The 22,938-nt window shown below is 38.7% G+C and overlaps 1 protein-coding gene and 1 pseudogene across 1 annotated transcript; both read right to left on the reverse strand.

Moving 5' to 3' along the window:
- Window positions 1–504: 504 nt before the first annotated feature.
- On the reverse strand, window positions 505–16,163 carry LOC128377285 (adhesion G-protein coupled receptor G5-like; annotated as a pseudogene).
- A 441-nt stretch (window positions 16,164–16,604) lies between these two features.
- On the reverse strand, window positions 16,605–22,612 carry LOC128378444 (adhesion G-protein coupled receptor G1-like). Its single transcript, XM_053338334.1, has 11 exons — window positions 22,448–22,612; window positions 22,024–22,213; window positions 21,752–21,768; window positions 20,738–20,860; window positions 20,525–20,641; window positions 19,015–19,110; window positions 18,743–18,858; window positions 18,362–18,621; window positions 18,178–18,277; window positions 17,690–17,940; window positions 16,605–16,805 (listed from the first exon to the last, which is right to left on the reverse strand). The coding sequence occupies exons 1-11, from the start codon at window positions 22,610–22,612 to the stop codon at window positions 16,684–16,686; spliced, it is 1,557 nt and encodes a 518-aa protein (XP_053194309.1). The 3' UTR covers window positions 16,605–16,683.
- Window positions 22,613–22,938: the final 326 nt, after the last annotated feature.

Consider the following 22,938-nt stretch of genomic DNA (forward strand, 5'->3'; position numbering starts at 1 on the left):
CAATTCTTATTTTTAGGTGTTTATACACTAATTAAAACATACTTATAAATATTATGTCTAATTACTCCCTTGAAATGGAATATAATATTACACTAGATGCCACTAAATCTTACAGACTGGTACAAAGTACAAAATTAGCTTATGGTTAAAAAAGACAGCAATTAACAAACCGTACATATAAACAATAAAAAAATAACACAATTTAAAAATATATAATTTAAAAAACATATATTTATATACTAAAATAAAACAATTTCCCTGTGTTTAATTGTAATTTTTTAAAATCTCGAATCCCTTAATTTCTTTCCCTTCTATAACTAGAGCCAGTCTAGGTATTTTACATATAGAGGCTCCAGGCCTCCTGAGTCTCTGGTCTAACAGCACTAAGAGGTAACTAACTGATAGCTGATATTGATGCTGGTACATGATAAACTTTAACTGCTGAAGCTTTGAGTCCACCTGTGTGACATGTGTCATCTAACTCTTCTCTTAGGCCTGTAGAAATTATTGTCTGGTGAGTCTGGTGTTGCTGTTGCCATGGCTAGAATCATCAGACTGTTTCTTCTTCCTGTACAGCATGTAAACCCACAGCATGAGGAAGAAGCCTGGGGGGACAGATGAGAACCAAGATTCATTCAGTTTCTCTTCCTAGTTGAGCTTTTCAGAATCAATCTACAGCATCGTGACTGTGAACCTGTCAGTTACTCTGATTTTAGTTTAGCTCAATCAATAAAGGAAATCCTTGCACTCACTAGAGCATGCACACAGTGTTTGGAGGGTGTTTTTGATTTAGGGTGTTGTGAATGCTTTCTTGTGGATGTCTAATATTCTCTCTGTCCTGTATTACATTTATCAGTTTAGACACGTTTAGTAATGTCATTTTTCAATAGGACTTATTTTGATAGAAAATAAGAGATTTTTTTCCACATCTTTTTTAATTTAAGTTTTAACGTATAAGTTACCAGTAAGAGAGAGTAATGTATATATTGAAAAATGAAATCAAAAGTTTTGAGTGTGATATTTGCACAAAGTTAACTAATAAAATAATGTATCATTGAACAATGTGTGTGAATACAGGTCCATGCATACTGTAGATATAGGTTCATGCATATTGTAGATATAGGGCCATGCATACTATAGGGTCATGCATATAGTCGATGTGGGTCTAGTTGATGTAGAAAATAACTATTTCTCAACTACCAATGTGCAGGTTAATAAGTTCAGCTTTTGGACCTGAATCAAAATAAGTGTGCTGCATGTGAGAGGAAACAGCTTTTCTTCTGATAGGCACAAGTACCAGAAGGCATGGCCATTGTCTCATTCCCACACTGATACAATGGACCACTGGCTCCAAATACAGTCAGCAGTCTCTTGGAATACAATGAAAATAACCCTGTCCAAAAACTGACTATATATAGTTAATCCTTCTGCTACAGTTGTAAAATTCTAATTCTGCTTTCCTTTGGATAAATATATTACCTTGAAATGAATTGAGGATGCAGAAGAGGAAGGTAATGTATTCAGAGAGAGGTCCTATGTCCAGGAAGGTGAGACCCCAAGTTGTCCCAAAAACGCAGCTGAGGCCCCAGATACTGAGAAACGCCACACGGTTCCGCCTCCATTTAGTCATGGTGTTGTTATTCATGGTGGTGCTCTTCCAGTAGAACAGGAGAAGCATCACCATGCCCGTGATCACCAGTATGGGCAGGATGGTCAGAGTGGTGAAATAGTGCGCCAGCCAGGCCTTGCTGTTGTTTTTCATCCAGCACCTGGAAACACAAAAATACCCTTAGAGAAGAAAAGCAAATAATCCCAACAGAGACACACAATCATTTTAATATAACTGACATTACACACCAGTCCTCTACTGTCAAAACAAAACAGGCGTGTGACTGTGACTTATGGCACTAGCTTTTATTTGTACATTATCCAGACATTACTGTGTATGCTATTTTGAGAATCCTTGTAAAAATAATCTTGCTTACATGCGATAAGGATTGGACACGTCATCACTCGGCACCACCTCCCTCAGGCCGTAAATGTCACCTACTGCAGCCAGGATGATAACAGGAACAGCTGGGAGAACTGGAAAATATATTTCAAAGGTTATACACACATTAATATAAAGTTGTTTTTTTAAAATGAAAAGTTACTTGACCCACTCACCAAAGCCGACCAGGATACAGACGTATAGCTTTGGGTTGTGGTTGAAACCTTTGCAGATCAACCAGTAGATGTCTACAACCTCAATACCCATCCAGAAGAAGGAGCTGAGCAGGGCATAGTGAAGGGCTGCCCCCACCCCCACACACACTCTCTCCCCTCCCAGGACCCCGCTAAAGAAGAAGAGCAGATTGAGGAAGGCGAGGGAAGCAGCTAAACCCAGGTGGATAGGTATGGACTCCTCAATAGAGTTATTGTTAGAGGCAGCAGAGAGGCGGAGACTAAAAAAAGAGAAATGTAAATATTTGTGTCATCATTATTAAAGGTTATTTTACTTTCTGATAGGCTACATAAGCTCTGACAAAGCTGTGTTACCGCTTCCTGCAGAGGAAGATGATGAGAACGATGCAGCTGATCACAGACACAGCACAACCCAGAGATGTAATGGTAGTAAGCGCCAGCAGGTGGCGCACCGGTCGATCCTCCAGTTGCTGTGATGTTAGACACAGAACAATGATCTGAGCAACATGGCCTTCATCTAAATACACTGTTAATGCTTTACAGATGTTTTTATTTGCTGTGTTTCTTCACAGGATCTGTTTGTTTAGTGTGTTTGTTTCTTGTATGAAAGAGTATCAGCTGCAGGTCTCACCACCAGGACGGCAAAGTAAGTCATATGGTCACACAGGCACTCAGTGTGGTTGGCTCCTTTCTGCAGAGTCTCACACCCATCACCCAGCCAATGCACCTTTATAGGATCTACACAAACACAATACAGATAGTAACATCCTTCATTATCATCTGTGGGAAAACAGTGAGTGAAGAGGGAAACATATAGATGTTATGTGAGAAACTTTTGTAGGTATCTCATTAATAAGCTCAGGTTCTGACCTTTCCTGGTGTCCCATGAGACACATTTCCTTGAATGCATTTTCTGAAATAAAGATAAGAAGCCATTATTACTTCAAATAAAGATGGTGCACATTTTCAATCATAATAAGAAAGGGTCAGGTGCTTTGAAGTATTCACTGCATCCTTTGATTCAGTAGTGATTAAAAGAGCTTTCACTGTAAATAGCTGTAATCATTCTTTACTTGCTGCATGTCACATCACCCATACACATAGCTCAAGACACGTTCAAATAATACAATAGGTCAGGTATGATTTGCATGTTTGCTCTGCAGAGAAGGAGTTACAGATTGTCCTGAGACTATAAACTGACATGAGGTAAGAATAGAAAAACCTTGAGTGGTTTCTGTGTGCTCTCCTTATTGACGTTATTAATGTTAACGTGATATTTCTCTATATATATGCACTGTTAGCTTTGGGGATCAGACCTCGCTGTCCAACACACTGAGCAGGTGCAGGGTTTTTGACTAGAAACAGACTGAACACAGAATTATTTTCTTCATCTCAGAATTGTTTAAATTGTTTAATGTTGGTCAGCTGCACCACTCTGCTAATGTTAGTGTTAGCTGAGTGACTGCGCTGTTAAACAGTCTGGAGGCTGCACTGTCCTCACAGATGAATTCCACCTTTTCCATTCCTAAGCATCAGTAAGAGAGACATACAAGTCAGATGGATTGGACAATTTGGAACCGGTCCTAAACTGGAACTGTTCCTCGATTCATATCCCTAGTGAAGAGTCAAGCAAGTGTTTCATTCCAGCTACAACTCCACTCACAGTAAAGGGCTTTTCATACTGTAAACATTCACTGTATGAAGCTTTAAATACTTGCTGAATTATGAATGGGACTTTTTTAACCAGATATTGATAAAGTAAAATCTAAAAGTACAACGATTTAGATGATACCAAGTGGATATTATACACTGAGGGACCAAAAGTGCACAAAAGCAAGCAAACTTACAGGAATGACATCATGGTGGAAATTGATCCTGATCTGCTCAGGCAGATCTTTGATGACCTCATTCTCCACGGTGATTCCCACCACATCATTGAGAATCCTGCCCTTCTCATGACCATCCTGAAACACACACACACACATCTTTATCTCTCCGTCATATAACACAGTCTATATATTCACATATAGAAGAACAAAGGTGTCTGTGTTGACAAGGAGCAAACAGAGGCTTACCTGGAACAAGGAGTTGTTTTTGAAGAAGGTGCAGACTACTTTGCTGTGGTTTTTTGCAGCTTGCTTTAGAGAGGGGGGCAGATAGACAGAGGTGGCAGACTCTGGTGGGACACCTTTCATGACCTGGAATACAGAAATGAAGAGAATATATGGAAAGTGAACTTGGTATCTATAAACCAATCATATGTCATACTATAACACAGGAAGTAGCAACATTGCCAATAAAATCTAATATTTTTATGTTGAGACTTTGAGAGGAATCACTGACAGGACGTGTACCACCCTGCTGCTGCTCTGCTTATGAGTATGCATCACAACCTCATGGTGTACACGGTTGTAATGACTACATGTGTCTGTAGATTGCTACCTAAGACTGTGTACTTAGACAAATGGTACTATTTTAAGGTCATTTGGAAGGAAAATGTCAGCTTACCACATGCATCCTCTACTTGTCAGTGAAATGCTGTTATCTGTCACTTTCATGTGGCTATCCTTTCATCTACTTCCTCATCTCCACTCAATCATCATCCTAGACTTAAATGAGTTACTCATTCGCTGAATTAAGAATGTCCTATGAAGTAATCCCTTCATTGAAAAAATCGATGCACACAGATGTGTGGCAGACCACTAAGTGGAGCTGTATAATAGAGAGCGCTGTAATGTCTCCTAATCAGATAGGTTAGTGCCACAGGCTGTGAGTGAATAAATGAATTTGAGTGTCATTCTCTGGATTTATTAAGCATTTTTAACATTTTTAACAGTTGTTCTTTTAACAGAAAAACTCTCTGTTGAGGAATTATTTTATATTTTTCAAGAAAGAGTGAAGTAGCTGCTGTGAGAGAGTACTGCTGTGTCAGAGGTCTGCTGAAAGGCTCTTCACCAGCACCCACAGGACTATTTATTCTTTTTAAGGATAGTTTAATGCAGCTGAAACATCCAAAAAGCTACTTAGTGGCCATTTGAGTTCAGATTATTTTGTTAAACTGATTTCACTTTCATTTTATATTTTAGAGGAAATGTGATTCAGTTATGAATATGCTGCTAAAGCACAACTAAGAAGGAACCAGTGGTAAGAAGGAACCAGAAGGAACCTCTGTGGGAGGTTTCACAGTTATTGGTAAGGCTAGAATTATTCCATATTTTTTCTTATTGTAAACAAACACCAACAGTGAATTGATCCTGTTAACTGTTAATCAAAAGCCTGATCAGTGAGCTACACTGTTGCCCCACTCCAATGAAGACACACATTTAGTTGAGCTAGAGTCACACACACTCTCTAGTTCAACAAAAATAGTTCCCAACAAATACACTTTTACATTTACGTTTACTTTGTTTTCAGTACCCAGCTGTTTTAGAAAATTGTTTAGCTATTTAAAAAATGAAAGTATGCATTTATGACCTGTTTCTAGATGGGGAAGATGACAACTATTGATAGAGATGCGTCTTATTTATTGGTCTTTACAGCAAATCTAATCTACTGTTGGTTTTGGTCTTTTCATCACCTTTATGTGACAATTCAATTTAAATTCCATCTTTAAAACTGCTTTAAGTCCTTGTATCCTTCTGAATGTGATGATGAGTCAATTTTTAACTTACAGGTGAAGTAACGATTTGGCCTTTGAAATCCTCCTTCATCTCCACCTCAGAGCTAGGAGCACAGTTCCTAGACACAAACATTAACACACAAACACACACACCATCATAATTTGAAGTGAAAAATCGTGGTTTGACATGGTCGTTTTAAAACAAACAAGGTTATTTTTTAACTCCAAGTCTCCACAGTATGAAGCTTTGTATCCTGTCTGTAGCCAAAGTTTTCACTCACTTGATTACACAAAACTTCTAAACAGAGGCCTCGGCAATTAAGACAAAGTCATGTGAGGGAGGATGTTGACAAAAACACCCTCACCCAACAGCACATGTGATAAATGAGAAAGGAAATTACATGTGGTCTTGGGTGGATGCCTGGCTCACTGAAGGACATAATGTTTCTGCAAAGAGAAAAAGAAAGAAAGAAGAACATATTTTTGACATGTGACAGAAAACAAAATCATTTGGATCTTCTTTGAATTTTGGGTTGAATGAAGTTAAAGTTGATCAGATCTATCAATCCTTGCATACACTGGACTGGATAAAAAATGGAATTTTAACAATCAACTTGAACACAGAACATCTTTCACTTTACTTAAAAACAGTAAAACGTATTCTGTTTACAGATGAGATCGATAACATCAATCCTTCCTTACTGCAACTGGTGGGGTCTCCCGTGAAGTTGTAGAATTTCAGTGTTTTACTGGAAGTGAAATCCCCTTTGATCTTTATATTGGCGATGCCATAGAGTGCTGGAGGGCTGGACTTTGGGCTATCAGACAGATCAGTGCAACAGGAGTCTGGTAGACCAGTGGGCCAGCATAGAGTGAGGTTCATCCCACCAATCTGGATAAAAAATAAAACAACAACAACAAGCTGCATTATGCTTTCTAACGAGGTATGAAGCTACTGTAGAATATACAGCACATGCTGTACACATGCTGTTTTCACATTTGCTGCTTTTGCTTTTCTCTTGGTAGTATTATGAGTCGTAATAAAAAAGTAGGTTGTCAGTTTAGAGGTTAAAGCAAACATACTCTACAACAAATCCTCATCCTATCTCTTTCTGTCTTTTGTTACCTGCAGTTTCATCTGGTCCAGCAATGGTTCCCAGTACAGACAGAAGTCACTTTCCTCCCCTGAATGAAGTCCATACTGGTCGAGGGGAAGCACTTCAGACCGCATACACTGTGCCGTGATCCGTCCACTAATGGACAGAGAGTTCTTATTGGCTGATATTAACATGTGATCACAGCCTGTGGTCAGGTTGATGTTCAGGTTCAGGGAGCCCCTGCCATGCCGCCAGGTGCCACAAAAGTCCCAGTCATCTTGACTTGAAACTGGTGGATGGAGAAACAGAAAGATGTTTTGTGTTTGAAAACCACTAAAAATACATATTCAGTCTTAATAAGATGAGATGTGAATGTAATATTGACACATTGGAAGTTTTATATACAAACACACATATGAGCTCACACTCTAAAAATGTTCATTACAACAAAGTAAAGCTATCCTGATCAGTCGATTTAGTCACTGTATACATTTTGACCTTTAATTATATTAGTTTCTTTTAACTCCCCCACTTTATGATTCAGTAACAGTGTCAATCTACTTAGTAAACACATAGAATCAAAAGTTTTAGATAACATCATAAAAACACAACACAAAAAGACAATTTAATGGAGAACACGGGTGTGCCAGCTAGCTCTTGGTATTTTTGTGGGAAGACTTGTCTGGAACAGAAAAAATACATTATCATGTATTACAGGTGGGCATGTTAGAGGCACATTCACTACTTTCATCCCCTTTACTGTAAACGCTGGACATTTCCTGTCATGACTCACTGATGGTTTGGGAATCATAGAGAGAATTCAGAGGAAACTTGTTCTCTGGTGAATGCAGAGCTTCACATGTAGCTAAGAGTAGCTGATGACTCTAATATAGAATTAAATGTTCCATGAGAATGTGTGAACTGTTTTCATTGTGTCAGTATTTAATACACTGTGGATTTGCATTAGAAACAGAAACAGGATAATCAATCATAATAAATATGTTTGATGTGCACAAAATCACCTAAGATTCTGTGGTTGTTCTAAAACAGTCTGGTGCTGGTTTCATAGAATCTAAATGCTAGACCTGCTGTGTGTAGTTGTTGTTTCACAGTACACTGACCCTTCTCACTGCAGACATTTTGACTTGACAAACCACAGCGCTGGGACAGGCATGTCTAGCTGATATACAATGCAGCTATCACTAATGCTACTGACAAGTCAAAATGTCTGCAATGAGAAGGGTCGGTTTAGAGAGAAGATGCACAGCAGACATTTTGATTTGAGCATGCACAGAACAGGCTTATAGATTATTTATGTATTATGGAGAGAAAAGATGAACAGAGAGACAGCTGTAAGATTTTGCAATAGTGTGAAGTGATGGCTAAAGTCACCTCAACAACAAGGTCATAACTAATTAATATGTGCGCTCGCCACCATACAGACAGTTTTATCTGTCAACATGATGGATGGCCTTCAGATGAAATGAAAGTATCTGGTTATTGCGACCTCTGTGATGTCATGATTAATGCTACTGACAAGCGAGACTGGATTGGTACCCAGAGATCACATGCTCAAAGTCCAGCTCCTTCACAAGCTCAAACTCGAGCCATCAACGAGAGTGCAGAAAGCCTCCTCACTGCAAATTCAACTTTATTCACATAATCATTTTTTATTTTATTTTCTATTGCAACTGCTTTTTTCTCTTCCTTTTTTTTCCTTCCTTTTGGCTTTTGGTTTCTGTCCATTTCACTGAGTTGTCATTCTTCCCACACATCAGTTAAAACTAACCACACTGCATCATAACCCTTGATGCGGCTGGGCAATCATCACTTGCCAAGCTGTCAAACTGAGAAATGAAACAATCAATCATGAAACTTGATTTTCTTCACATGAAAGCGACAATAATTATCAATATCAATAGAGTGTGTCTATTCCTGTGGAGCCTGACTAAAAAAAAACATATTTCTTCCATCATGGAAGGCCCCTTCCTGCCTTCCTGATCAAGGGCCCAGATTGCCCGTATGGTAGATCCGGGCCAGCTGACAAGTCAAAATGTCTGCAGTAAAGAGTCTATTATATGGTTAATAAGAGACGCTGGTAAGAATCACTGATTCATCTTTATTACATAATCAGGATTAATGTTGAGTCTTTTTTCAGTGTCATCATGTCAGCTGGATGAATGTAGAATAAAAGCAAAAGTAAAACTTAAATATTTGGATGATTTTAGAGAGGAAGAAAGGTGACAGACAGACAGTCATCCTCAGCACTGCAGTGCACCACTAGTCCCACAAAAGTTACAACAATTCTACCTGTGACGTACATTCATGTGCATAAATGTGTGTTGGTGTGTCTCACACTGTGAGGGACACTGAGGTCACAGAGCAGAGGAGTTTCAATTTCTGCTTTAAATCTTATGACAGGGTTCCCACACATTTTCACTGACAGAATTTCACAGCTTTTCTATGGCTTGTCAAGGACCCATTATGTCATTTCAGTGACTGTTCACAACCTTTAATTAAATTCATTACAGACAACAAAATTAAATTAAACAACTTTTCCAAAACTTTGGATGATTTTACTTAATTCCACGAATGAGATATACAACCAGGAATGTTCAAAATCATATGAACCACTTCCTGATCCTGACCCTCAGAAATCTTATTTTACTAATCAAACTGCAGCAATATCAAACAGTATTTTTCTCCTGCACAAAGAAAACATTTTCCTTGTTTCAAGAGTTGAATTGTCAAATACCCATTAGGCTAAAATTACTATGATATATTAAATATAATAGGGCTTTTTTCATCACCAATGTGCTGTTTGTTTTTTCATCTGAAAAACACACATTTCACTGTGAAATGCTCAAATGTGGTCCAACCAAAAGACATGTTTTAAATCTCTACCATTGACATTAAAGTACCTCATACAGTTCTATGCACCAATTTTAGTTCTGAATATGATGATCAAACAGCTGCTAAAGATGATAAAGTGTTTTTTTTCCCCCAGTGTGGTTATCTTACCTGTGGAGATGAGGATGATGAGGATGAAGGCAGCCCTCAGTGGGAGCTCCATTGGTGATGACTGCACGAGATAAACACGTTGAATGAAACACAGCTGTAAAAGAGGAACACCTCTACAATTCATTTCTGCATAGGAAGGAGGATGTCAGTAACCATGTGACAAACCATCAGCAACACCACTAAACCCTGCTGCTGACAAAGTGGAAGATGAAATGAAAACGTGAGCTGTGAAACAGGGTTATTATAGTTAACTAAAATTAAGACTAAAACCAGCAGTAAAAAAAAATCAGTTAACTGCAAAAAGAGAAAAATCAATAAAAACTAGACTGAACAATGCAAAACTAACTAAAACAAAACTGAATTACAGATAAAATCAGCTTAGTTTTAGTTTTGTCTTCTCCCTCCATTTTTACTGTTTTATGTCCAGTCTGACTTCTTGAAATAATGCTGCTCTTGTTGACAGGAGCATATGCCAGCTGCTGCATACTACAAACATGCATTGAGGACATAAAGGCCTGGATGACCTGCAACTTCCTGTTATTAAACTCAGAAAAAACTGAAGTTATTGTACTTGGCCCTAAACTTAGAAACACATTATCTAATGATATAACTACTCTGGATGGCATTACTCTGGCCTCCAGCACCACTGTAAAGAACCTAGGAGTTATATTTGATCAGGACTTGTCCTTTAATTCCCATATAAAACAAATTTCAAGGACTGCCTATTTTCATTGGTGTAATATTGCAAAAATAAGACACATACTGTCTCAAAATGATGCTGAAAAACTAGTCCATTCATTCGCATTCTAGGCTGGATTATTGTAAGTCTTTATTATCAGGCTGTCCTAACAAGTCTCTAAAGACTCTCAAGCTGGTCCAGAATGCAGCTGCATGCATTCTGACAAAAACTAGAAAGAGAGATCATATTATTCCCATTTTAGCTTCATTGCATTGGCTTCCTATAAAATCTAGACTATAATTTAAAATCCTTCTGAGTTTATAATACCTTATGTACCTACTAGAACACTGCGCTCCCAGCATTCAGGCCTACTTGTGGTTCCTAGTATCTCTAAAAGTCTTTAAGTCTCCTATGGAACCATCTCCCAGATTCGGTCCAGGGGGCAGACACCCTCTCTTAAGAGTAGGCTTAAAACTTTCCTTTTTGATAAAGCTTATAATTAGGGCTGGCCAGGCTTGTCCTGGACTAGCTCCTAGTTTATGCTGCTATAGGCTTAGACTGCCGGGGGACTCCCATGATGCACTGAGCTCCTCTCTCTCTCTCTATCCATCCATCTATATCCATTAACATTCATGCACTATTAATGCATTCAATTACCTAAACTTCTTCCCCGGAGTTGTCTGCGCTTTCTGGTCTCACAGGTAATCTGGGCCTGTCGACGTCCAGATGACAGATTCCAGTCCTGGACCTTCTAGCTTCATTGTTGATTTTCATTGTGCTTCTCTCCTCTATCCTTCCTCTCTCTCCTCTCTACCCCAACCGGTCGAGGCAGATGTCCGCCCACTTTGAGTCTGGTTCTGCCTGAGGTTTCTTTCTGTTAATAGGGAGTTTGTTCTTGCCACTGTCACCAAGTGCTTGCTAAGGTGGGAATGTTGGGTCTCTTTATAATTAAACCTGAAGAGTTCGGTTTAGAACCTGCTCTATGTGTAAAGTGCCTTGCGATGACGTTGTTGTGATTTGGCTCTATACAAATAAAGATTGATTGATTGATTGATTGATTGATTGATTGATAAGGCACAAGAATAAGATGCTTAACGTGAAATTTATGATTTTCTAGAAAGAAGTAGTTCCAGGTAGAAAACGTCAAACTTAATATGGAAATATTTTGACTACGAACCAGTAGTAGATAAAAGTAAAAGTGGGATACAGCTAAAAGGGAAAAATCCCACTATTGTGAAAGCCCACCTTTGAAGTTCTCACAGAGAAGGAGGAGACCACAAACACAGCAAATTTTACCTCAGTGTCAGACATTATTTCATCCTTTTAAAAACTAAACTAAAACTAGTCAATTCCTCAAAGAAGAGCAGATGGGGAGGTATTGAGAATATTATTGATCTTGTTAAAAAGAACACAATGTTTGTAGCAGTTTCATTATTGCCATTAATTAAGTGCAGACATCACAGCTCAGTGAGTTCCCTTAAAAAGCTCCACTTTCATCAGAGTACTTACACATTCAACTTGCAATTCATGAAGTGACATGTTCTGAGTGGAGTTTGCAATCATGTGGGTATACAGAGACGCAAAGGGAAATAGAATTGTGGTTGTCCTCAAAGAAAAAAGAAACAAAAAGTTGTGCAGTGGCCTATTTAACCATGTACCAAAACAAACACCTGATATTGGAGACCGACCAAAGCCTCAGACGACCACAGAGCAACGGACATACACAGAGACAGAAACAAACACACACACTACAATGAATACTGTGCTTTGTAATACTTCATCCTTTTTTCCCCCTCTGCAACAATGTTGTTTTACTGCAGATGATATAAATTACAGGCTTAGTACTCTAATAATAAATACATGTCCTTTTCTCATTTCATTTAGAAATAAAAAAGGTGTGTGTCGCAAATGAAAGTGGATTGATCATCTTATTTTCTGTGCATTAAATTCAGATTTGAGTAGGTGCATTTTCTCTAAATATCTGTGCTTTGTCTGTAGTGGCATTGTGTGACTTTGATGTTATGTGACTGGGTTGCTTTATTGTTTTGACATTTGTCATTTCTATAAGCACAGCATGAGAAATATGTAGAATGCAAAGGTGTAACTTCATTATGGTTTAGGATGAGGAAGTAACATATTATAACACACACACACACACACACACAAACACACAAACAAACACAAACACAGGTGTGTGGTGGCTGTTGATCAGGAAGTAGAGCAGGTTGCCCAGTAACTGGAAAATCAACAGTTCAATTCCCAGCTCCTCCAGTCCACATGTAGAAGTTTCCTTGGGTAAGATACTGAAGCCTAAATTGCTGCTGAAGGCTATGCCATTAGTGTGTGGATGATTAGAAGTCTTCGTGATGAGCGGTTTGGCACCTTGCATAGCAGTGTACGATCACTGTGTGAATGTGTGAGTGAGTGGGTAAATGTGGTTTCTGGTGTAAAAACAGTGTGAGAGTGCACAAGACAGTGCATGCAGTCATTTACCATTCTATAACAATTAATTTCCTGGAGACTTAACCTTAACCTTAAAAAGGAACCCTGACAGATTTATATGACTTATATGCCCTAAAACACTATAATTGCCCTGTCCTACTTAAATACATTGTTAGAAACTCTGCAATTGTCTTAATTTGGATTTAAAATTGCAGTAAAGTCTTCAGTGTTGTTCTTCTCACTAACACCGCGCTAGGATTCGAAATGGAAAAACTGAACAGAAGACATTTTTATCTTGTTGTAATGTAAACAGACTGAAAGGATTTTTCCAATTTTATGAAAAATGAAGACACCAAGAATTATTTATATTTATATAGTTGATGACAACATTAATCTAATCAGGTCTACAAGTCTTAATAGTCGAGCATCCTTTAAACCATAACCATCAACTAACCTAGACTATGATCCTGAGCCCTAAGATTATTGATTTACATTAAAGGGAGTTGTTTTTCTCCTCATAATGAACATGAGTACCCGTGACATGACTGTACACACACACACACACACACACACACACACACACACATACACACACGTACAGACCCACTGTGGATGTAAAGAAAGTTAAATAAGCGTATACTATAACAACCGCGGCTGCAACCCAGAATAGTTTCAGACCTGAGTGGTTCTGTGGCATTAACTGAGGATACAAATGTGGTGCTAGTCTACTACACTATAACATGCAGAAACATGGTGTGGTTGAACCATGACCTACTTCAAAAAGCACAAATTCACTTACTAGGCAAAGGTGGACAATATAGAGAAAGACTTCTATTATAGCGTATATACACTATAGCCCACTGTATGCGCAGTAGTGTTTGCCTGCTGGCCCTGCCCACAAGTTTCCACTTGGAACATGAACTTTACATTATGATGATCAGCTCAAGTAAAGTTTTACAAATATAAAACCTCCATGGATCAGACGTTCATTGCAGGAAGAGTAATGATGACCTTGTTTGCAGTTCAAGGTGTCTTGTTAACAGTTTTACAGACATTTCTTTTACAATGGTGGTCTAGGGGGAAAATGCCATAGAAGGGTTTTTCATTGCAAATTACCCTGCGTGGTCACTGGGAAAGATTGATTGCAAGGCTGAGCAGTGGCACCCTATCTAGTTCTTAAAACACATCCATGCCCTGCGTGGACTGTTTTACACTGACATTCCCTGATGTTTCCCCTGCCAGGTCCACTTCACTCAGCTGCTTTTCCCCACTTTAACCTGAATAACAAACCTGTTGCCTGGTGCTCCAGCTGTGAACTAGTGAGAACTGAATCATTGGCTACATTCAGACTTCAAGCCTTAATGCTCAATTCTGATTTATTACTTAAATCAGATTTTTTTTTTTGCTGTTCATATAGTGTTGAAAATGGTTTGATGTTTCAAAAGATTTGATAGAGTCAAAATGGTGACATCTGCTGGACGACTCAGTAAATGTACAAATATACAAATGTATATGTGGAGATAATTAGTCATTTGCTAATGAGGCTTGACCCCTTACTACTCCACCTTACTACCTCTCCAACTTTGCATAGCATTGATGTTACTGGCTTGTAAAGGCGAGAGGTGGGACTCTGGACTTCAACTGTAGCACTAACTGTAGCATTTTGGACTCTTTTAGTAGCGTTATCCCTTTTACACCCTCTCTCAACTCTATAAAATACTCACAAATACACTCACACTGACATATTCATTACATACTGTCATTTATGAGGGGGAGATTAGTGAGTGGGTAGTTTACTAGCACTACAAACATGGGAGAATCCTGCACGTCCTCCACAAAACTTTACATGTAATTAATGAATACTCCAACTAGTGCCCGACTGATTTATCAGCCGATATGAGCCTTTCACAGACATATCAGTATCAGCGTACATTTTTCCGATATGCGCTGATTTGAACAATTTTATACCGAACATATAATATATATATATATATAATGCCGAAATTGATGCTTGGGGTGATTCAGACATGGTGTTGTTACGTAGTTTGTCCAGCAGAGTGCGCATTGAGTCCATTGTTCACAATACTGTCAGCAGTGTGTGAGGCAGACTATCAGAGCTCATGGTATTACCTATGGGTATTACACAGTTGGAGTCAGGCAGTGTCTCCACAGGAAGTTGCCAACAAGTATGTGAAATACATACTGAGAAGTTAATAAACAACAAGCCTATCGTTTTCCTTTTTCAATATAACTAATTTAACATTAAGTCCATCCCTGACAACATGTCAGTCACACGTTAGTTATGTTAACAGCTGTAATTTGTCAGTACAGTCAGTAGTGTAGCAAACTGAAAAGTTGGCATCAAACCAGCTTTCTGCAGCTCAGCAGACGGTGCAGTGGTGGACTGAGTCTGTTCAGTGTTGATTGCAGGCTACACTGCGACCTAGCTGATGAGACACAATGCTGGAAAGTAAATAAACAACGTCCCCATCTCTCATTGACAAGAGTTAATCATACTCAATAGCTACATTAGCTACATTTATTGATAAATAAGCAAAACATTTATTTTTATTTATTCTCTATTTTGTTAGTGTTTACTTCTATAAATGCTTAATAATGTTAAATATACTTGTACTTAACTTTCTAAGTAACTATACTAGTTACTTGTTTAATAAAACAGTCTCATATTAGTGCAAAATCAGTGAACATTCCACATAGAAAAGGTGTATTTTCATTCCAGACAGAGGGTCTGAAAGGTGACCCTCATGAGAGCTCACAAAGAACAACATGAACAAAAGAAGCACAACATGATACCATTCTGACTGCTGCACTTTTAGACTGCAAATAAACTGCAACAAAGCAGCAAAACTGGAAAACAACCACTGCAGGTTTGTGCAACTCTAATTGACCCTCATGTTTTCTTACCTGGATGCCACTATAAAAGCTATAGCAGGACAGAGCCACAGCGATGATGATCCAGCCCATCACACCGAGCGTATGATCTGCAAACGTCTAAATCAAAATACACAAACTAGTTTAGCGAGTGTGTTTTCAGCAGTTTTCAGCCTCTAAGGTGCTGCCTTATAAAAACAAGACTCACCAGCTCCTGTATACTGTGCATCTTCCAGAAAGTTAAGAGTTATGGTTAATGTGTTTACAATGAACATTTACCTTTGTTCAATTTAAATATTGATGTTTACAAATTGAGCTTTGACTGTTTGTAATATATGAGCCTGTTGCCTGGTAAATGTAGGGTTAAACCATGTGACACAAGCACTTTCTAATTAATACATTTCAGTGGTCTGTACATTTTACTGAAGCAAAGTATCCAGTAGGTTGTATTTAAAGATATACTGTATATTACTGTTGAGTTACACTAAATGTAAATAGTGGATTTTGTATACTGAGAAAAAGAGAAAATGTCATTTATTTACAAATAATGTTTATTGAATATAAATGATAATGAAATTGAGTCCTGAGTGATGCCTTTTTCTCCGTCAAGTAATCAAGTCTCTGGTCAAACAGCACTAAGAGGTAACTAACTGATGGTTGATATTGATGCTGGTACATGATAAACTTTAACTGCTGAAGTTTTTTCTCATTCCACCTGTGTGACATGTGTCACACCTCTTTAAGTTCATCTAGCTCTTCTCTTGTAGCATGTGTTGTCTGGTGGATCCGGTGCTGGTGCTACCAAGGCTAGAACTGCCAGACTGCTTCCGCATCCAGTCCAGCATGTAGAACCGTAGCATGAGGAGGAAACCTGGGAGATGGAGAAGAGAATGAAGATTTATTCATTTTCTCTTCCTAGTTGAGCTTTTCAGAATCAATCTACAGCATCGTGACTGTGAACCTGTCAGTTAAACTGATTTTAGTTTAGCTCAATCAATAAAGGAAAGGCTTACACTCACTAGAGCTTGCACAGTCAATTGTGAATGCTTCCTTTAGTATGTCTAATATTCTCTCTGTCCTGTATTACATTTACGTAGTTATGTTATGTAGTTTTTCAATCGGGCTTGTTTTGATTTTAGAGGTTTTTTCAACATCTTTTCATAGACGTTTAATTTAATTGGTGTAGGTTATCAATAGGAGACAACTTAAAATGGTGCGTTCATGGAAAGATTACATTAAAACTGTTAAGTGTAATGTTTGCACAAAGCTAACTCATAAAATAATGTATTGTATAAGAACTATAGATATAGATCCATGCATACTGTAGATATAGGGACATGCATACTGTAGATATAGGGTCATGCATATTGTAGCTATAGGACAATGCATACTGTAGATGTGAGTCTACTTAGTGTAGAAAATAACTATTTCTCAACTACCAATGTGCAGCAAAAAATAGGTTAATAAGTTGAGATTTTGGACAATTTGCACAATAAGTGTGCTGCATGTGAGAGGAAACAGCTTTTCTTCTGATAGGCACCAGTGCCAGAAGGCCTTGATTAAGCATGGCCATTGTCTCATTCCCACACTGATACAATAGACCACTGGCTCCAAATACAGTCAGCAGTCTCTTGGAAAACAATGAAAATAACCCTGTCCAAAAACTGACTATATATAGTTAATCCTTCTGCTACAGTTGTAAAAATGCTTGAATGGTTTATTCCAATTCTGCTTTCCTTTGGATGAATATATTACCTTGAAATGAATTGAGGACACAGGAGAAAAAGGTAACGTATTCAGAGAGAGGTCTTATGTCCAGGAAGATGAGACCCCAAGTTGTCCCATAGATGCAGCTGAGACCCCAGATACTGAGAAGTTTCTTACGGTACTGCCTCTTTTCTTTCTTGGTGCTCTTCCTGTAGACCAGAAAGAGCATCACCATGCCCGTGATCACCAGTATGGGCGAGATGGCCATAGTGGTGAAATAGTGCGCCAGCCAGGCCTTGCTGTTGTTTTTCATCCAGCACCTGGAAACACAAAAATACCCTTAGAGAAGAAAAGCAAATAATCCCAACAGAGACACACAATCATTTTAATATAACTGACATTACACACCAGTCCTCTACTGTCAAAACAAAGCAGGCGTGTGACTGTGACTTATGGCACTAGCTTTTATTTGTACATTATCCAGACATTACTGTGTATGCTATTTTGAGAATCCTTGTAAAAATAATCTTGCTTACATGAGATAAGGATTGGACACGTCATCACTCGGCACCACCTCCCTCAGGCCGTAAATGTCACCTACTGCAGCCAGGATGATAACAGGAACAGCTGGGAGAACTGGAAAATATATTATATAAGGTTATACACACATTAATATCAAGATTTAAAAAAAATAAAATAAACATTACTTAACCCACTCACCAAAGCCGACCAGGTTCCAGACATATGGCTTTGGGGAGAGTTTAAAAACCTCCTGGGACGACCAGAAGTTATTGAAAACCTCTATACCCATCCAGAAGAAGGAGCTGAGCAGGGCGTAGTGGAGGGCTGCCCCCACCCACACACACACACTCTCCCCTCCCACATTGGCCAGGACCCCGGTAAAGAAGAAGAGCAGATTGAGGAAGGCGAGGGAAGCAGCTAAACCCAGGTGGATAGGTATGGACTGCTCCTTAGATTTCCTGTTAGAGGCAGCAGAGAGAAAGAGGGTGAAAGAAGAGAAATGTAAATATTTGTGTCATCATTATTAAAGATTATTTTACTTTCTGATAGGCTACGTAAGCTCTGAAAAAGCTGTGTCACCTCTTCCTGCAGAGGAAGATGATGAGAACGATGCAGCTGATCACAGACACGGCACAACCCAGAGATGTAATGGTAGTAAGCGCCAGCAGGTGGCGCACCGGTCGATCCTTCAGTTGCTGTCATGGGACACAGAACAATGATCTGAGCAACATGGCCTTCATCTAAATACACTGTTAATGCTTTTCAGATGTTTTTATTTGCTGTGTTTCTTCACAGGATCTTAGTTAGTGTGTTTGTTTCTTGTATGAAAGAGTATCAGCTGCAGGTCTCACCACCAGGACGGCAAAGTAAGTCATATGGTCACACAGGCACTCAGTGTGGTTGGCTCCTTTCTGCAGAGTCTCACACCCATCACCCAGCCAATGCACCTTTATAGGATCTACACAAACACAATACAGATAGTAACATCCTTCATTATCATCTGTGGGAAAACAGTGAGTGAAGAGGGAAACATATAGATGTTATGTGAGAAACTTTTGTAGGTATCTCATTAATAAGCTCAGGTTCTGACCTTTCCTGGTGTCCCATGAGACACATTTCCTTGAATGCATTTTCTGAAATAAAGATAAGAAGCCATTATTACTTCAAATAAAGATGGTGCACATTTTCAATCATAATAAGAAAGGGTCAGGTGCTTTGAAGTATTCACTGCATCCTTTGATTCAGTAGTGATTAAAAGAGCTTTCACTGTAAATAGCTGCAATCATTCTTTACTTGCTGCATGTCACATCACCCATACACACAGCTCAAACCACAGTCAAATAAAACAATAGGTCAGGTATGATTTGCATGTTTGCCCTGCAGAGAAGGAGTTACAGATTTTCCTGAGAGTATAAACTGCACCGTTTGTTTTCACGAGACATGAGGTGAGAATAGAAAAACCTTGAGTGGTTTTTGTGTGCTCTCTGGGTGTTGATAAGTTAGGTTGAAACGGATGTCATGGAACAGCATTTGCAGCTACATTTGAGCAGTATTACTAAGACCCCAAATAAAGGGTACTAAATTGTGTGTACAGTCCAGCATATTGCATTTTTGGTTAGCGTACATTTTGTGGGTGATCAACTAAGAATAACTGTGCAAATCACGACAAACAAACATGTTATTTATAGACACAGTTACCAGGTTTGGTAACAAAACATGTGCTAAATTAACATATTTGCATTTTCTCCTCCCTGTACACACTAGGGTAAAAATTCCCCATACTGCATATTCATTATGGCAAACATATTAAATGGACAGCGTGTTGTTGTCTTGCACATTTGAAAGACGCAAGCCTCAGTGTGCCCCATTAGTAAATCAGCTTGCACATGTTTTGCAGGTGATATCAAGTTTACACTCATTTTTACACACGCAAACCTTCAGTAAATCAGACCTTATGTGTGTTAACTGACATATACAGCACAGTCATGTAAAAAACATTTGTGAAGAGTCATGTTTGTGTTTCATTTCTGTTATCTACAACTCCACTCACAGTAAAGGGCTTTGAATACATTAAATGCAAACCGCCATTAAAAGCACACAACAAATACACATAATTTAATGCGTAACTAAACCTTAACCTCTCTGGCTTGTAAACAGCCTATCATATCCCGTGATAATGTAGCATGTCATACTACAAATGATATTCAAATAGCCAATCGTTTAACAGGTGTGTTGTTCCGTTGCACTGTCTTTTTTTCCACCAGATTTTAAACAGTGGAATCTGAAGGTATAGATTTAGATGATACCAAGTGGATATTATACACTGAGGGACCAAAAGTGCACAAAAGCAAGCAAACGTACAGGAATGACATCATGGTGGAAAGTGATCCTGATTGGCTCAGGCAGATCTTTGATGACCTCGTTCTCCACGGTGATTCCCACCACATCATTGAGAATCCTGCCCTTCTCATGACCATCCTGAAACACACACACACATCTTTACCTCTCCGTCTACATATTCACATATAGAAGAACAGAGGTGTCTGTGTTGACAAGGAGCAAACAGAGGCTTACCTGGAACAGGGAGTTGTTTTTGAAGAAGGTGCAGACTACTTTGCTGTGGTTTTTTGCAGCTTGCTTTAGAGAGGGGGGCAGATAGACAGAGGTGGCAGACTCTGGTGGGACACCTTTCATGACCTGGAATACACAATATGTACATGAAAAGTGAACAGGGTATCCATAAACTAATCATTAGATTGCTACCTAAGGCTGTGTACTTAGACAAATGGTACTATTTTAAGGTCATTTGGAAGGAAAATGTCAGCTTACCACATGCATCCTCTACTTGTCAGTGAAATGCTGTTATCTGTCACTTTCATGTGGCTATCCTTTCATCTACTTCCTCATTTCCACTCAATCATCAGCCTAGACTTGAATGAAGTTGTTAAGGGAGTTACTCATTTGATGGGCTAAAAACCTCCTAGAAAGTTAAGCCCTGATTAAAAATGGATGCACACAGTCACAGATGTGTGGCGACCTACTGAGTGGAGCTGTATCATAGAAAGCACTGTGATACCTCCTAATCAGATAGGTTAGTGCCAACTGGGATGAGTGAATAAATGAATTTCAGTGAGTTATTTTCTGGATTTATTAAGCATTTTTACATTTTTAATTGTTGATTATATATGATATATAATTCATTGTTCCATTTTTAAACAGAAAAACTCTCTGTTGTAAGACCTCGTATCCTGAGTGTGAAGATGAGTCCATTTTGAACTCCTGTTTTTGTGTATTTGTCTTACAGGTGAAGTAATGATTTGGCCTTTGAAATCCTCCTTCATCTCCACCTCAGAGCTGGGAGCACAGTTCCTAGACACACACAAACACATACACACACACACACACACACACACACACACACACCATCATAATTTCATGTGAAAAATCGTGCTTTGACATGGTTGAGGCATCAGCAATTAAGACAAAGTCATGTGAGGGAGGATGTTGACAAAAACACCCTCACCCAACAGCACATGTGATAAAAGAGAAAGGAAATTACATGTTGTCTTGGGTGGATGCCTGGCTCACTGAAGGACATAATGTTTCTGCAAAGAGAAAAAGAAAGAAAGAAGAACATATTTTTGACATGTGACAGAAAACAAAATCATTTGGATCTTCATTGAATTTTGGGTTGAATGAAGTTAAAGTTGATCAGATCTATCAATCCTTGCATACACTGGACTGGATAAAAAATGGAATTTTAACAATCAATGTGAACACAGAAAATCTTTCACTTTACTTAAAAACAGTAAAACTTATTCTGTTTACAGATGAGATCGATAACATCAATCCTTCCTTACTGCAAGTGTTGAGGTATCCCTTGAAGTTGTAGAATTTCAGTGTTTTACTGGAAGTGATATCCCCTTTGATCTTTGTATTGGCGATGCCGTAGAGTGCTGGAGGGCTGGACTTTGGGCTATCAGCCAGACCAGTGCAACAGGAGTCTGGTAGACCAGTGGGCCAGCATAGAGTGAGGTTCATCCCACCAATCTGGATAAAAAATAAGAAAACAACAACAAGCTGCATTATGCTTTCTAACGAGGTATGAAGCTACTGTAGAATATACAGCACATGCTGTACACATGCTGTTTTCACATTCTCTTCTTTTGCTTTTCTCTTGGTAGTGTTAGGAGTCGTAATAAAAAAGTAGGTTGTCAGTTTAGAGGTTAAAGCAAACATACTCTACAACAAATCCTCATCTTGTCTCTTTCTGTCTTTTGTTACCTGCAGTTTCATCTGGTCCAGCAATGCTTCCCAGTACAGACAGAAGTAACTCTCCTCCCCTGAATGAAGTCCATACTGGTCGAGGGGAAGCACTTCAGACCGCATACACTGTGCCGTGATCTGTCCACTAATGGACAGAGAGTTCTCATTGGCTGATATTAACATGTGATCACAGCCTGTGGTCAGGTTGATGTTCAGGTTCAGGGAGCCCCTGCCATGCTGCCAGGTGCCACAAAAGTCCCAGTCAACTTGACTTGAAACTGGTGGATGGAGAAACAGAAAGATGTTTTGTGTTTGAAAACCACTAAAAATACATATTCAGTCTTAATAAGATGAGATGTGAATGTAATATTGACACATTGGAAGTTTTATATACAAACACACAGATGAGCTCACACTCTAAAAATGTTCATTACAACAAAGTCAAGCTATCCTGATCAGTCGATTTAGTCACTGCATACATTTTGACCTTTAATTATATTAGTTTCTTT

Source organism: Scomber japonicus, chromosome 1 (genome assembly GCF_027409825.1).
Source record: "Scomber japonicus isolate fScoJap1 chromosome 1, fScoJap1.pri, whole genome shotgun sequence".
NCBI classification, from domain to species: Eukaryota; Metazoa; Chordata; class Actinopteri; order Scombriformes; family Scombridae; genus Scomber; species Scomber japonicus.